The sequence below is a fragment of the Hippichthys cyanospilos genome, chromosome 4 (assembly GCF_059441005.1).
Source record: "Hippichthys cyanospilos isolate Australia breed blue-spotted pipefish chromosome 4, RoL_Hcya_1.0, whole genome shotgun sequence".
NCBI classification, from domain to species: Eukaryota; Metazoa; Chordata; class Actinopteri; order Syngnathiformes; family Syngnathidae; genus Hippichthys; species Hippichthys cyanospilos.
Window position 1 is genome coordinate 25505492 of NC_142372.1, and position 17500 is coordinate 25522991.

The 17500-nt window shown below is 36.1% G+C and overlaps 3 protein-coding genes across 3 annotated transcripts in view; 2 read left to right on the plus strand and 1 right to left on the minus strand.

Annotated features, from left to right (window-relative positions):
* Nucleotides 1–784, plus strand: part of plekho2 (pleckstrin homology domain containing O2) — a 19778-nt gene extending 18994 nt beyond the window's left edge. The window contains exon 8 of the mRNA XM_088412178.1: nt 130–784. Within this exon, the coding sequence (XP_088268304.1) occupies nt 130–234 (105 nt within the window). The 3' untranslated portion in view covers nt 235–784. The remainder of the gene's footprint in view (nt 1–129) is intronic.
* Nucleotides 785–8100: 7316 nt separating this feature from the next.
* Nucleotides 8101–14478, plus strand: LOC148425157 (zinc finger protein 414-like). The gene is made up of 4 exons (XM_088413518.1): nt 8101–8266; nt 8402–8512; nt 9615–9720; nt 13370–14478. Exons 1-4 carry the CDS (start codon nt 8215–8217, stop codon nt 13593–13595), a joined length of 495 nt encoding a protein of 164 aa, XP_088269644.1. The 5' UTR covers nt 8101–8214; the 3' UTR covers nt 13596–14478.
* A 2022-nt stretch (nt 14479–16500) lies between these two features.
* Nucleotides 16501–17500, minus strand: part of mtch2 (mitochondrial carrier homolog 2) — a 21562-nt gene continuing 20562 nt past the window's right edge. Inside the window, exon 13 of the mRNA XM_088412487.1 lies at nt 16501–17118. Within this exon, the coding sequence (XP_088268613.1) occupies nt 17032–17118 (87 nt within the window). The 3' untranslated portion in view covers nt 16501–17031. The remainder of the gene's footprint in view (nt 17119–17500) is intronic.

Consider the following 17500-nt stretch of genomic DNA (forward strand, 5'->3'; position numbering starts at 1 on the left):
ACTTGACAACACAAAACAGTACATTCAACATTCAACAAAACAGTCAAGGTTGCATGTTACTATGATGTATGAAACAATGTAAAATATTGTCTATTCATATCATAAATATATTTGGCTTCTAATTTCAAGGTCCTAAAGTTCTCCATGGAAAGACAAGAAAAAGCTGCTTTGAAAAACACAAGTCCACCATCATCTCCTAACCCCTCAAGCAGATCTTCAAGTGATCTTGAATGAAATTTTCTACTAAAACACCATGCGCACCCTCCAATCCCACCAACCAAAGGCAAAAAAATCTTCTAATGTTCCTACTGAATCAAACAAAAGGCCAAACTACTGATCTTCAAGTGATCTTGAATGAAATGTTCTACTAAAACACCATGCGCACCCTCCAATCCCACCAACCAAAGGCAAAAAAACTTCTAATGTTCCTACTGAATCAAACAAGAGGCCAAACTACTGATCCACAAATGCCTGGTTCAAATACGTCGGTAAAGATGTCTACAGAGATAAAGAACATTATTTCTCAACTAACGCCCAAGAAAAAAAACATACGTTTCTGGTCATCTACTGTACATTTAAAATCAAACCTAGAAAAGACACAACTGCTACTCAAGCGGGTGAAAACCATGATTCTTGTCATAAAAGATCAGCAACACCTCAAATGATATTTTGCCAACTGACTCTAGCAATTACAGCCAAATGTTTTTGTCAACACCACAAGAAAAGACAGTGAATGCAGACAGTGGATGTGTAGATTGGTGTCAGCACTTTAATGCCAAGAGTGATGTATCTAACCAGGAAAACATATGGACAGTGTCTAAAATTGCAATCAGCAAGAAGAAGACTGCTGTCAAGTGTGGTGAGGATGGCATGCCTATACAAGATTATGACCATTCCTGTCCCGGAACCGCATCCCGGAACAGAATTGTCTTATCAAAACAGAGATTTATGCAAATTTTAATTGACGAGATTTATGCCCGCTCGTTGGTTTTCTGCTTTGTTTAGAATTGACAAAATCTCCAAGCAAAAAAGAATTCAACAAAATGGAGTACAGGAAACTATGTCCTAAATTACCTTGGATTCTTAACTGCCATTAAGAAAATGGAATAATATACATATGGAGACCCAACTATCATGTCAATTTGCAGCCCCCTTCTGCAGACATTTCATGATGACAAGAATTGATTTGGACGAATGATAGGACAGTGAACCAAGCCCTCAACATTGACTTGAAGACTCCATGAAGGATTATGAGAACACGAGCATGACTCTTGGTGGAAGCATACCTTTGTGACTAAGGCCCTTATTTATGAAGAACTCGTTCAAATTGGAACATGCAATGGACATGAATGGCCACTGACTTCAGATATGCGCATCTGGAGATTTCAGGGACCTGCCCATATTTCAGAAGTGATGCAGATTATGGCATGGAAGTAGGTCTAACAGGCTGTGATGGACAGTTGTGGCAGAGACTTACTCCACGTTCACGCATCAACATATATCCTCAGGAGAGGACAGAACGTAAACAAAGACGGTCCAATCCACCTTGAGGACTCCCAAGATGCTGAACGGATTGAGTTTAACTGCTCACTCCCTGTTGCAAGACTTCTTTATTTTTATTTTTTTTAAATAATTTGACTGTTTATTTCAAATATAGGTATAATCATAGACTTCACTATAACTTGACGGGAAACAAGGCCCAGTGCTGATCTGTTGAGGGGCTATTTTCAAAAACTTCAAATTTGAATATTTTCAAAACCAAAGCAGCTAGCAACCTAAAACCAAAACAGGCACCTGCCTTAGGCATATATAAGTCTCCATGAGCAGCAGCATAAAAAAATAAATAAAATTGTTTCCTGTAAAACCCTGATTAATTATTTTTTATAAAAGTATAACAACACTTAAAATGGCTATAAAATCCTCAGATTTTACGCTAGATGCACAAGAATCACCAAATGTAGAGATAATTATCTATATTTTCAGGAACAATAACAATATTTGACATACAGTGGGCCCCCGGTTTATGAGATTAATCCGTTCCGCGGTTGGGATTGTAACTCGAATTCGCCATATGGCGGGCAATCCAAACCTATGTTAGTTAGCGAATGCATGTACAACCCCAGGTAAAAACATAAACATTGTATATACATATCAAAAATTGGTATCAAAATAGTAAAGTAAGAGCTACTTATATATAATATACTGTACATCCATACAATAAAATAACAACATTAAAAAAAATACAGAAAGGATTTATTTACCTTTGAGAGCCTTGAGAACTTATTATGGTCATATTGCCTAGTAAGGGTAGTCTAGGCTAGGCTATCTTAGCTTTCTTTTTATTTCGTGATTATCTCCAGCTTCGTTTCCATATAAATAACATCACTAGCAATCTTGGGACTCATGGATAACCAATTCAAGTATGAATTAAGCATTAAAATGTATAATAAATATGATATTGAAAGCACTTTCACATGAGATCAAGTCTTTAGGCAGCCATCTTTGAGATCCCTTGAGCCAACCAATAGCAGACCAGCATCTTCGTGACCTCATCATGCTGATCAATAGTAGACCACTATCTTAGATAGTCGAGAAGCCGACCAATAGCAGACCAGCATTGTAGTGACGCGTTGCAGTGAAGGCAGTTTGAAGCCAACAGAAAATAAGAGCAATTACCTAAAAGCGCCTCAAGAGGGAGGCAAAACAACAAACAGAACCAACCCACAGGTCATGACAGTTTTTGATGTGAATCGTAAAGCGGGATAAATGCCTTAAAGAGGGGACGAAAAAAACTCAGTAATCCTCATCAGAATGTGAAAAATGTCAGGGACACTGTAACTCAGGGGTCCAATGTATTTTTTAGGTTTTTTCCCAAAATAGCTAATTAAAATGTTTTCATTTAGTGCAATTTTGACCTAAGTTTTCAACAACTTTGAGGAAAGTGTGAAGAAACATCCTAATTTTACAATCACAACTTATTTAGGTTGAATTCTGATGTCACTATTTCCGCAACACGTTTTGCCGGTTATCTGGCTCTTGTCCTTCAACAATCACTTCAGCCTGTTGGCCTATGACTTGTGGGCCCCGGTCAGCTTCCCGGACTTGTACAAGTTCCTGTCACTCGCCGTCTCCTACCTGCCCTCCTCGACCCTGCTCCTCCTCCTGCCGGTCAGCTGCTCCTAGGCCTTGTTCTTCCTTGCAAAAATAATTTCTGCTTCAGAAATAAAAAAGGAAAGGGTCTTTTTTTTTGTTATGTTATGACTCAAAAGAAGCATGCCTTTTTCCCCAAAAATAACATGTGGATAACCACTACTCTTTGAAGTTAGCTATAAATTGTATAATGTTTACACTATAGAAAAAGATTAAACAAAAATTAAAAAAAAATGCTGCCCAAATGAAAATTATGAATAATTCTCTGCATTTATGACAAAAATTTCAAGTGAGCATCTCAATTGTATGTGCATCTCTGAGCATATCGGGAGAATCGCCATTCACAATTGTTACATATTATGCATTTTGAGTGTTTGTGATTAGGCATGGGATTTTTTTTTTTAATCAGAATCTGACGTTATGATGAACTTGAACAAAAATATCACGGTGTTGAAATGAGCTCTAAAATGGATGAATTCCAAATATTTTGTAGATTATATAAAGAGTTGTGTTTGCAGTATAAATGCACAAAAATATTTTGAAAGATGACTGATTAGAAATTCACTTCCATCTAGTGATAGTAGTTTATTCAAATCAATTGTTCGTTAAGGAGCTTAAGAGCTTGGGATCTTAATCTTATTTTGAAAAACACTTCCAGATACATGCTCAGACCGACTTAAGGCAGGACTTGCGTCCTAGAACTTCACTGGTGAGAACTTGTATGTATACCCAACTCTGACTTAAGCAAACTCTCGTCTTCCTTTATGATCACATGACAATGAGTGAGCACCTTTAAACTTCAAACCTTTTCCCTCAAGATGTCTGAATCCAACGGAAGTTTTTTATGGTCTTTTTTCCATTTGTTCAAAAAATACATATATTGTTTACAGTACATAATAAATAAACAATTAAATACAGTGAAAGACAAATATCCACAGAAAGGAAAATGCACCAATCAAAATGTGTAGTACAACTTTGTGAACTGCAAAGCCGCAAACCGCACACACAAAACACTCCTGTCAAATACACAGGAGGTATGTTCCAACAGCTGAGCTGTAAATAAAATAAATGTATCATGAAATATAAGATTGATTGTTTATAATACGAAGCGGCTCGGTGACGCATTGGTTAACACGTCCGCCTCACAGTTCAGGCACCCGAGTTCAAAAATCCACCTAGCTCCACCCTGTGTGGAGTTTGCCACGTGGGTATTCTGCAGGCACTCCGGCTTCCTCCCACTCTCCAAAAGCATGGATAGCAGTTGAATTGTACATTCTAAATTCTCCTTAGGTGTGATTGGGTGCGTGAAGGGCTGTTCTGTGACCCGCAACTGGCTGGCAACCAGTTTGGGGTGTGCCCGGTCAGTTGGGATAGCCACCAGCAAGCCTGCGACCCTTGTGAAGATAGGTGGTTTGATATTTGTAGTACAACGGGGACCAAAGGTGAATGTCGACCAGATAGTGTTGGAAGGCAAGCGTTTTGGGGTCCTTCCGAGTATTTGTCCAATTCCAGGTTCAGTCAATAACTGGACTCCAGAGGCATGAAATATGACAAACACTTCAAAGTTTTTAATGCAGAATATTCCGGCTGCGATGGAGCATGAGTGCAAGGAGTACAGCCAAAGCAAGTTCTTTTATACTCTTAGCAGGGAGTTGCTGAAACTTATTGTAACAAAACTTATCGAAACAAAACCGAAACTTAGCAACTGCTTGAGTATTTTTCCACCTTCACAGAAATCAGAGCAAAACTGGATGCAGCTGGTTCGAACAGAGTGTAATTTGTTACTAAGCCAAAGTTGTACAGAGTTATAAAGCAGCACACAAGCATGGCTAAATAAGTTATGATGCAGTTTTCATCAGCAACCCTTGGGAATTTCTTCAGGGTGATTTTACCTGCGCTGAGCAGATAAATAAGAAGATAAATGCTAATGCTAACATGAGTGTTGCACTTTATGTCAGTGAAGCGATGAGGAAGCTATTTGGCGCAACCATGGCAACTGGTCACTTCAGCATATAAATTGCAGTGCTCATTTTCACATTGCTTGTAAAAATGAGAATTTTTGCATATTGTTACGTTTGTTGTCAAGCATGAGGAAACCTGCAAAGGAGGACTGAGCCGTAATCGAGCACTGACGTGAGTTGCAGCAGACAACATCTTCAGACAACACGATTGTTGACCATTTTTTTCTATTTTGTAAGTTGCAGTTCTGATCTTTGAATTGATTGGAAAAATATGTTTTTTTTATGCATTGTAACATTCGTTGTTAGGCACAAAGAAGCCTGCTGAGATGGAATGAGTTAGCTGTTAAGGAGCACTAGCCTGAGTTGCTGCTGACAGCAGCTTGGGACGACATACTTGTTAAGTGTTTTATCTATTTTCTTTCAATAAAAGAAGTGATCAGACAGAACCACAACTGAATGAATCCTTTAAAACATGCATGGGTATTGCAGGATTATAGACTAATTCAGTGGCTGTCCATGCATTTCACACTTAGGCCTTCAGTGATTGGACCCCTCATGTGCACCCGTAGGCACGTACACAGGTTTTTTTTTAAAATATAGTTATGATAATGTCAGGTTATATTAGGCCAGCAGAGAAGGCCTTGCTGGCCCTGACGGTCCACCACAGGACAAATGGGTGAGTTCTATTTTTTTTTTTTTTTCCAGTGCTTCACGCAATCATCTTGCAGGTCGGATTAAACCGCCACACAAGCAGGATGTTTGACACCCCTGGAATAAATTAACATCGAACTTTGAATTCAAAAATCAGTCATTAAAACACATTTAACCCTTGAATAGCTGGACAAAGAAATTTCCATTGGAAAAAAAAGAAAACTAGCTTTTCCTGCTCTTTATGGAAACAAATATCCCAAAAACATGTTGACTTTTAAGAAGTACCAAAAACATTATTTTTTAATAACCAAAACAACATAAAAACGTAATGCTTTTCTTTATATTTATTTTTTCAGCAAGTTTTCTAATTAAGTTCAGTAGTCCACAGACGACTATATGACCAGAACAAAAGAAAACAATAAACAAAAACAACAACACAAACTCTCTAACCTTTGAAAAACTCACCAGAAAAATAAGAGGTGCTTTAATAAAAATGCATTTAAAAGTTCATCCCATGGGCCAAATTAGAATAGATCTATTTTATGGATTAAAGGTAAGGAACTTTCCAATTCTTTTTTTCTTTTTATTGCAATAACTTCAATACAAAGTACGAAATGCTTAAACAACAACTCGACAAGCAAACATTAATAGAACGTATCAAGGAATAAAACAGAGACAAGGAATCCTAAAGAATAAAAAGGGTAGAGAAAAAAAATAAAACAAAACTGTGCTAGCAGTACAAGAATGTATATATGTTTAACGTTTCACAAATTTCTTTTTTAGCCTTATTATTGTCTGAATATCTATATAAAAGAATATACTGTTTAATCTTGTTATGAAAACAACTTAAAAGATGGTTTCTTTGCAATAAATGTGGAATAATGAATGTGATATTTTGAGGAATACATTGATAAATAAATAGAATACATTTTTTTCTCTATAATTTTTAACAAAGCCAAACAAAATGTCCAGGCAATCCTGACATCAAAAGTATTGCAAACATTTTCACATATTTCTGCCATATAAACTTAAAGATGGAAGAATGGCAAAATAAACAACTGTTTCTTGGGATTTTTAGCAAAACTTTCAGCTCACATTTATATCTTTTTATTCTTTGACTTAATGTTTAGCTGGGTAGAATTTGTGTAGTAATTTAAAACATATTTCTTTAACATTCTTTTTAATAAATATTTATTAAGTAAGGTTAGTTAACTTCTTCCGCGGAATCTCATCTACAAACATATTCAAAGAAGGAATAACACTGAGTAAAGTTGCAATATTTTTTGGAACATGGTTCTTATGCATCTAAACTAACTAAACACACTCTTTCCTTAAGTTGAAAATGCTGAATTAATTAATATATATTCAAACGTTTTAGATTCTTGAAAAGCATACGTACACCAGAAGTAAGTCAACTTTCTAATTCTTTTTTTGTAACCTTTATTTAACAATAATATACACAAACAGTACATAACATGGATGTATAGTTTACTAAAAAAAAAAAAAAAAAAAAAAGTAATAAAGCGTAAATGAACAAGAACTGGTGAAGATATGATGAAAGGTAACAGAATTATTCAAATATAAAAATAAATAAAATAAAATAAATAAATACTATACAAATGAAATGAGCTCATCAAGGTTATTTCCTGAGTACAAGTCACAGTTTTTGCACAGTCTTCTAGTTTGAATAGCTCTGGGGTTCAAAGAAAAACTTATCTCATTGATACATCAATAATACTTTAGATACAGCAAAATGTGGTCTTCATTTAAAAATTTAACTCAGTGAACATGAAACTTTGCCAAACTTAAAAGAAGGTTGACAACATATATTTTATCTGAGGCCAGGTTATCAGAATTCGATAGTCCAAAAGAACATGTGTGAGATGTATTTTTACTGAGGGTTCAATTTTAGAATAGAATCAATTATTCAAATCTATCCAAAAGGAATGAGCAATTACATTTCCAAAACTAATGTGATATTACTTCATCTTCAGCAGAACAAAATGAACACAGTGAATCAATATTACTATAATATTCTGCAGTTTATTTTGTACTGGATAACCTATATGAAGTATTTTGAAAGAAACCTCTTTCACTTCGTTCTAATTAAATTATTGCTCGGAAAAAGCCAAACTCTTTTCCTGTCTATATCTTCATATAAAATTTTCCGGTAAGAAAAAAAAAAACACTGCAAGTTTGGTCACAATATCCCTTTGAAAATGTCCCCACATACAACAACTTGTGACTTTATTTTATAAACGAACGGTATATTTATTTATTGAATTTTGGCACTTTCGGTCCGCCGTACATCACTTGGTCAACTCTCCAATTCGAATTGTAGGAGTACACGCATTAATGACGTCTCAAAGCGAAGATTTCGCGCAGGCGCTTTGGGTCATTTGCGTTGTATTACCATTGTGGAAATTACAAGTGCACGTATCCGGATACAACAATGTTCTCTTATAGCAACACCCAGCCCACATTTGATGGAAGTGGAACTGATGGTATTTATTTTATTAATCAAACGAAGCCATTCAGTTTGCCAGGCTTTTCAGTTAGACAGCACAATACGTTTCTATTTTTTTTTTTAGCCATCTGTATTTGAAACCATTCCACTCAATTCTTTATCCCTCTTGCAGGAAATGAGAAGTTATCGTGTCCATTTCACGGCTGTAAACGTGTCTACACGGATGTGAACACTTTGGAGAGTCATGTGAAGGATCACGCAATCCCAGCTCAATCGCTTCCTGGTAAACAGTTCAGTTTTAAGACTAAAAATTACATGAAAATGTATCTGCCAAATGCACCCATGATCTTAACTCTACGTTTGGGATTAAGATTGCTCGTCCGTCATATGCAAACATGGATTCTCCTATGCAGCCCGTTCGCAGAATTTACAAATTTGAAATGACAATGATGTGGTGGCGAAAAGCGTTCATCTGCATCTTCGATTAATCGTTACGAGTTAGTTACTTTCATTTAAAAGTAATGTTTATGTACTGTCTCTGGATTTTTGATTTGCATGTTACTTTTGATTTGTCGTTTAGTTTTAATTCCCCATTGTGTGTATGTGCGTCTCTTCCAGATCTTTTTTTTTTGGCATCTTGGAATTCCATGCTAAATTGCACACTAAATATCTGACCAAACTCTTGACATCTCCAGCTAGTAAACCAGTATAAATATAAATACGATACAATCGAAATAAGAAAAGTCAAATACTATCACAATAGAAACATTAATTCAATATAAATACATTAAATACACAATAATCCGACGGAGGCAGCTGGAGTTGTCATGACTTTGGTCAGAGAAAAGGAAAACACATTGTGCAACAGCTGGAAAAGGTCCTTCATCAGAGCCATAAAACTCAGTGGTATTGGGTGTTAATACACTTTAATCTTTTAATTGATCATTGTAATTATTTATAGGGGTTTGTTTTACTGTTAGGGAAAATAACCGGCAGACAAATATTGACCTAGATACCGGAATTCCCAAATATAAAACACCCAAAATTGAAGACCAAAAGTGGTCCCCAACCCCCGGTCCGCGGACCGGTACCGGTCCATGGATCAACTGTTACCGGGCCGCGTGTGCTGCACCCGAAATAATGTTTTGGAAATGATTTAGTTCAGCAGTTCATACGTTTGTGCTTGATCTTTGTTTTTTTTGGCGCCGCTTCTGGCCGCTGTTGATATTACATACATAGTGAGTGGGATGATGTGGTTTTTAGAGCAGCCAGGAGGTTGGTAGGTTGGCTTATCCTTTAAAAGTTTGGTTTCATTAGAATAGTCCCCATAAGTTTTTTCGCTGTTGCTGTGCCTATAATCTATACTTATTATATTCCCTCTACAGAAAAAACCTTTCACTGCTCCAATGTTGGCTGCGGCTGCTCCTTCCCAAACATGCAGAAACTGATGGAACATATGAGAAGTCATCATAAACCCAACATATTTTTCCTGTAAGTTTTTTTTTTTTTTTTTTTTAATTCTCCACTCCAATTATGTATATGTATAGATAGACTTATGAGATACATTTAATATTGTATGGTCTTTCTTGTGTGTGCTGTGGGTGTCCAAACTTTTGGCAAAGTGGGCCAGATTTGGTGTTAAAAATGTAGGGGGGCCAACCTTGGCAGGCGTTCTTTACATATAACAGCAATTAATTGAAATACATTTCAGCGAGCCGTTCTGTGTTTAACATTTGCTTTTTTATTTTCATTTCAGCTATCTTAAGCATGTGTTTTGGTTCATTTGAAACATGCATATCAAAATTGAATTGACATTAAATATTGAAATAGAATTTTCACTTAACTTCACTTTTTTAACACTAACTTTTTTCTAACAGCTGAACAGAAGTAATTGTACTCTTGGGTGCAAATTACATTTGAAACATAAAAAAAATATCTCAACCTTGGCAGTGTAATATTTATAGAATTTTTAAACACAATAACAGAGAAATGAACAAGTAATTGTCATATCAACAAGTGCAGGGTTCATTTAAAATATGAAATTAGTAACTATAAATGTTGATTGGATTTTTTAATGGTTATTATTCTGGAGTGAAAACTTAAAAAAAAAAAAAAAAAGGTTTCAGACTTACCGTAAATGAAAAATGACTTGTCCGCATGAGTGTAATGGGTTCATAACCGAGAATGTTTTCTCACACATATACGTTGACCCGAACAAGCTTGGCATTTTCTTACCAAATGCTCGAATCTCTCGGAAACTTGTCCTTATCCAGCTGTCAGTAAAAGTCGGCGATATAAAGCTGCTGATGCTGACCGCAGCTCACTGCGTTACACTGCAGCTCAACTTTCCTCCTTTTGTTGATTGTCGCCATTTTAGAAAATTAGGGGCTCTTTCAGTCAATTACTCATATACTAAATTGCTGTTCCTAATTGAGCTTATAGATGGCAGCATTTAGCACACGCAAGTAACAGCGCTGCTGCCCATTCTCCATGAGGGCCAGACATTGATTTAATGACGGAGGCTGCGGGCTGGATGGAAATTGACCACAGGCCGCATTTGGCCCCCGGGCCGGACTTTGGACATGTCTGGCCTATATCATGCTATTTTAAACTACTCACATTGAAATATATGCATATAAACGATGGAATTTTACCATCAGAAATTACATTTCTTATGAAATTACAGTTTTTTTTTCTGGACTATAAGCCGCACCGACAGAAGTAAAATGAGCAAAAAATGAGTTTTGTCACGGATAAGCCGCACTGGACTATAAGCCGCGGGTAATAACGAGATATTTTTGCAAACAAATGGTACATGGAAGTTTATAGTTTTTGCTGTTGTTGTTTTGTAATTGTCTGCCAACAGCAACATCCTCTCTTTAACATCAAGCCTGCATGTTTAGTCCCAACATATAGAAAATGGATGGATGGATATTAACAGAATACTGTTAGTTAAATAGCAGCTCAAAATCGAAATCAATACTTCAATAGCATGTTTTTTTTTTATCTCCCTTTGTTTGATAGATTATTTTAGTCAACATAAAACCACATTGCACATAATTCATATACACAATCATAAATACATAAATTCATATATAAGGTGTACTGTACATAAAATTTACACATCACAAATTTACCCAAAATTTTACACATTTTTATTCAATGGCATATATATATATATATATATATATATATATATATATATATATATATATATATATATATATATATATATATATATATATATATATATATATATATATATATATATATATAATATGTGTGTGTGTGTATATATGTATATATATATATATATATATATATATATATATATATATATATATATATATATATATATATTTATATATAATATGTGTGTGTGTGTATATATGTATATATATGTGTGTGTATATATATATATATATATATATATATATATATATATATATATATATACACACACACACATATTATATATTTATATATAATATGTGTGTGTGTGTATATATGTATATATATGTGTGTGTATATATATATATATATATATATATATATATATATATATACACACATTTTATAAAATAATTTTAAAAATCTTTGAGCACAGCAATCCACATTTTTTTAACACACAGCACAGTCATTATTTTGGAATTACATTTTAGCGTAACAAGGTAGTGTAATGCATTACACACAAAAAATAGAAATATTTTACCCAGTACAATAAGATTAATGCATTTCAATGCATTTTTACCCAAATTCACCAGAAACGCTGCAATATTGGAGGAGAAAAGTCTGGGGCAAAATGTTTACCTTATGTTATTAGTGCCTTCTCCAGCAGAGATGAGTGCAGCAGCAGCAGACGACAGGGTGAATATGGACCATACGTACACGAGATGAATATATGCCCATTTACTTTCACTTCATCAGAGATAAAGACTAAAAGAATGTAATCGTCAGTTGCACTTTGTGCGCGACAGTTAAAGAGCTGTCCATTTCGCGAAATTGCACCTGTAATTTGACAAACCATTTAGAGCGGTTCCATAGTAACATGTAGTTAGCGAAAAGAAAACGCAGAGGGTTGAGTGTGGTGATAAAACAAAGCCGGCAAAATGATCATTCTCTTGCTCAGGGGTCCTACTTCCTTCTTAAGAAGTTAGGAGACTCGTGGCGGAGTATATCGAAGGTAGAAGATATGCTACGGCTTTTCACAGTGGATTCGCCATCATTTTGAAACCTTGTCAGCGAGATCCCTGTTGCAACTCGCAATAATGGCAAGGAAAGATAACACAAGAACGATAATGTAGGCTACCTACTAATGTTAGCCCACCAAAACAGTCTGTTTTTGAGACTTCTGTCACTAACCTAGCTGATTGAACTTGAATTTGAATATTAACATTGAAATGGTGAAATGCACTGTTTTTGCCTAAAGCATAAACAATGCATCACTATGCTGTGAAGCAAGGTAATAAAGGGATTAGAAAAAAAAAAGCTTTTGTATCTTGTCATGTCTTTAAAGGTTTACAATACAATACAGTTTAAATGGTTTGAACTGTTTTTAGCCTGAAGACAACCTTCCACTTGTTGTATAATTAGTGGAATAAGCTACATTTAGAAGGGCAAATACATATTTCCTGTCATGATGAGAGTAATATAAAACTAATGCAATAGTTTCCAAAGTCAGTAATATTTTAAGGCAACTAATTACTTTGAAATGACAGTAATAAGGAATAAATAATGCATGACAGTTTTGAAGTAACTTGTCCGACACTGCTCATAACAACTGCTCTGCCCACAAGTGAAACTACAACATTGTCCGACCGTGTGCTCCCAAACGCACATTTTCGACAACATGTAGTACAGTGTATAAGAGAGGAATTTTTCAAAAATACATCAATGAAGGAAACTAACACTTTGGGTTTTTTTAGGGTAAGATTTAACATTAACATGTTTAAAAGCTCCAAAAAGTTGCATTTCCATGATAAAGGCCCTTTAAAATATAATTTTCCTTCTGAAATTTAAACCGGTTTTGTGATTGAGATATATTTGTGCAGTTCCTATAAGTTTCCTGCTGTGAGTACTTTAATTTGCGTGTTTTCAGATTTACACATAACTTTGATATGTATTGCTGCTTTGTCCGTAGGTGTGAAAATTGCCGCACAAAATTGCGATCGTACCGTGGCCTCCTGACTCACCTTCACACTTGTTCAAAAGTTCCACGGGGGAAAATAAAACCAACAGAGCAGATGTCCCTTCAACCAGTTGGCGTGACGAACCCCAACGCAACTCGACCTGCTAATCCGACCTCACATCAGATGGACATTGTCTCCACGCCACACCAGACGATACATGACCCAGACCGTTCCTAAATGACCAATCATGACTCACCTTACGAACATCACATGGCCGAACCAGAAATATGATATTAATCATAACACTGCATTTAGACTAGTGATCCCACGGAGATTAGACTGTAGGAATGAAAATTTATGCTTGGCTTCCCTTTAACTCTTTAAAGGGTGTTGACTGGCTTTTTTTTTTGGGGGGGGGGGGGGGGGAATTGGCAAAGAAACAGCTGGTCTAGATGTGCTCCCAGTATCATGCTTCTGTCAAATCATCCTGATAACTTCAGCGTAGAAGCAATGAAGACTACTGAGCTCTGGTGCCTTCTATCTTTATAGCCTTGTACAATGAATGGAACTTTCCAACACAGATGACTAAAACTCTCTATTGTGAGCTACTGGACATTTCCAGAAAGTGTAAGGTGCTCCATGGCAGCTGTACTTCCCTTGTTGTTGTGGAGAGGTTAAGCATCTGCTTTTTCCAACTGCCTCTTGTATATTTCTTTATGACTTACCGTATTTCTCTGTGTACAGTACAAGTTTTCCTCATGCATAAGTCGACCAACGCTTCTCCACTTCAATTTTGGTTAATTTTACAAAAAAAAAAAAAGAAAAAAGATAAGTCTACCCTTGACTTTAGTGGTTACACATATGGCTCTCCAATTAAAACACATAATTTGTGTTAGAAAAATGATGAAAGTTTGGTACTTGCACATGCATTTCTTCATCGTTTACTTTCGTGTGAGCTTCACTCTGAAAATGCACCACTGTACCCAACAGTCAACAGCTTGAACAAGACTGGCCAGGCACTCCGGAGTCTACGGACACTCCCTAAAAGAGTGGCTCCTGGCGCAGCATTGACCAATGAGGGCAGAGTTTGTAAATAAAACTTAATAAATGTTAAAAAAAAAAGACCCTTTGTCTCTCTGTAGACTTAAGTAGCATGATCATTCTTCGCACATCTGTAGATGAGGCAGAAAATATTTTTCATTGAATTGAATAGTTTTAATCGAATCAGAGACCCCAAATTCAGAATCAAATTGAATCGTGAGACAAAAATTTCCATATTGGCAACTTTTTTTTAAACGTGAGCCTGAGCAAAGACACCATCGCTGAGCGCATATTTCCAGGCTGTGGATGACAGCATGACACTTGTGACATTGCCTAGTTTTTTTTTTTTTTCATCCATGGAGTGGACTCCAGCCTGAGCACAACAGAGAGCTTTTTAGGCGTTACATCCTATGCTTGGTACAACTACAAGACATGATCTGCATGGAGATGGCAAGACCACAACCTGACAGGGGGAACCAAAACACCGAATAGTGTCTGGTAGGTGAAGGCCAAATGTGATTTGTCAGGTAGGCTACATGAACAGTGTTTGAGTACCCTGATTCCCCCTAGATTTGAATAAATTACCACCAATTTATTTTTCAGTTATATTTTAAAACTCTTGTAAGAGTAGCTGTCAGAGAAATCTCGAAAAGAAGACTAGGACAAAGCCTAGCTGCTAAGCAGCAAAAAGAGTAACTCAGACCAGCCAAGATTGACATTTCTCTGCCATGGCACAGGGAAAAAGCTTGGCGAACGAACTCATGCGTTGCCGGCACTAATTCACTGCTCAAGCGTCCCTGCCTGGTTTTTATTCATTCAACAAAGCATTGCACATTACAAGACACAACAAAAAGAGCCAGCCGGGCACCACCAACAGCTGGACCAAGGTCCCAGCTCACACTTTCCTGCGTTAACAGCTTTATCTAAGGACTGGGGCGAGCTGAACTAGGACCGCATAGATGGATAGCAGTGCACACTATTCTAGACAAGAAATAAGCACATAATCATAACCTAATATATGATTCCCTTCACAGTAGCTTAGGCTAGGCCAAGCTTAGCTTCCGCTGAGTGGCATACAAAATCGCTGATATCTATTTCTTTGAAGGAAAAAATTGCCTACATTTGCCATTTACCTCTGAAAGTGTACACATGGTGGCTGGGTGGCACAGTAAATAGTCTGCCTCGCTGTTAAAGGGACCCGTGTACAAATCTAAAGTTATGTTAGTAACCAAGCTTATACCTTTTTGCAGCCGATTAATCCTGATACGACAGACGACTTTGCTCTTAGTCGAGTGGCATACTTTAACATCACATACATGAGCTACTCACCGTGGGAGACACGTGCAGAGAGAATGGGACTAAGTAGAAGGGGTGAACATCAAGCACACTGCCTCTATTGTCCTTTATCAACATGTCAGCAACAGCGCCCCTTCTGACAAGCATGTTACAGTAACAAGCAGTCATACAATAACACTCAACAATAAATTTATCTTTTTTTTAATTACAACTATCACTACACAAATGAACTTTAATGTTCCATTATGATTGAACATTTTCAGACTTATCAGATTGTTTTGTTGACATTTCCTTTAGTGCAGCTCCATCTAGTGGATGCATAACACAACCCCAGCCACCACTGTAGCTTCTATTCTATGTGGTGCACCTTAAATATGAGAACTTTTAAAATAGGCCATTCATTCAAGGTGTGCCTTATAGTGCGGAAAAAATGGTAGCTTCACTAGACTTTGTGCAGTCTTTTTCATTTAATTAACGAGCCAATCAGTCCGGCCCTTGGCTTGTATTTAATTTTTTCATTTGGCCCCCCTGTCCATTTGAAATTGTCCTGAGTAGACTTGTCTAACACTCTGGACTGCCGGTCTACTAAATGCAATAGTGAAAACAACTCGTGTCTTCTAATTAGAAAAAAATCTATTTTGTATTTCGCTAATGAAATTCTAATTGTATATCATTTATCGTGGTTTATCTTCTGTTTGTTTTGTACAGTACTTTTGTTGCATCTGTGGTTCTTTTTTGTTGTGACAAAAAAATGCAGGCTTCACTTAAGTCTAATGTCCAAACTTGAATTAACGACACCTTTAGAAAAAGTTCATAAAAAAAGTAACTTTTATTAGATTTGACAAATAGCTGAGAGAAGCACTTGACTGCAGTCACAGATATAAAGATCTGTCGTGTATCATATGCATGTTATTGGATGCGATTGGACAATGTCTAATTTCATCATAGTAATACCAATATTAATGAAAACTAATACCACATACTGAACCATTCCATTACTATGTTAGACATCATGTGTAATATGAAATGTGTTAAAAAATGTGGATGAATTGTGTATAAAAAGAAAGATGGGTGATCAACCGATAAATAACATTTTGAGGATCGTGTCACTAACCTGGTCCATCAATCAAAATAAATTCAACTCATTCTCTTACAAATGCGAAAACCTGACTTGGAATTGTAATTATATATATATTTTTTTTCAACACCTATAACACAAACACATATATAAACAGGAACAAGTGCATATGATAATGATGGTCAGGCAGTCTCCCAGATGAGATTTGGTTCATTTATTTTGCTTGCATTTCCACAACTACTGTTGCCTCATTTTCTTTTAGTAAAATCTTTTCTGTTCAATTGCATACGTCTTTCCTGCTGGAAGCTTCCTGAAGAATAAACTATTTCCTCTGGTCATGTTGCCCTGGATTGAAAAAAAAAAAAAAAAAAGTTAGCTGAATTTCAGAAAAGGTTTTACAGTTTAAAACTTTGTGTATGTATATATATATATATATATATATATATATATATACACACACACACACATATATATATCATATTCACTTTAATAAGACTTCCAGGTGGCGCTAATATGACCGCGGCTGCTGCAGGACTTCAAAGGATGGAAAGAGGTAACTGTTCAGTTATTATATAAGGTTTAATAATTTAAAATTTAAGTAAATACTGTATGTGTACTGCAGTAGTTCGATGTCCGTGGCAATTGTAATAGTTAACTTGTCCGTCTGGCCTGCAGGAAACTGTCACAGCACGTCTCTCAGCAATATAGTCCCCCCCGCCCCCCCAAA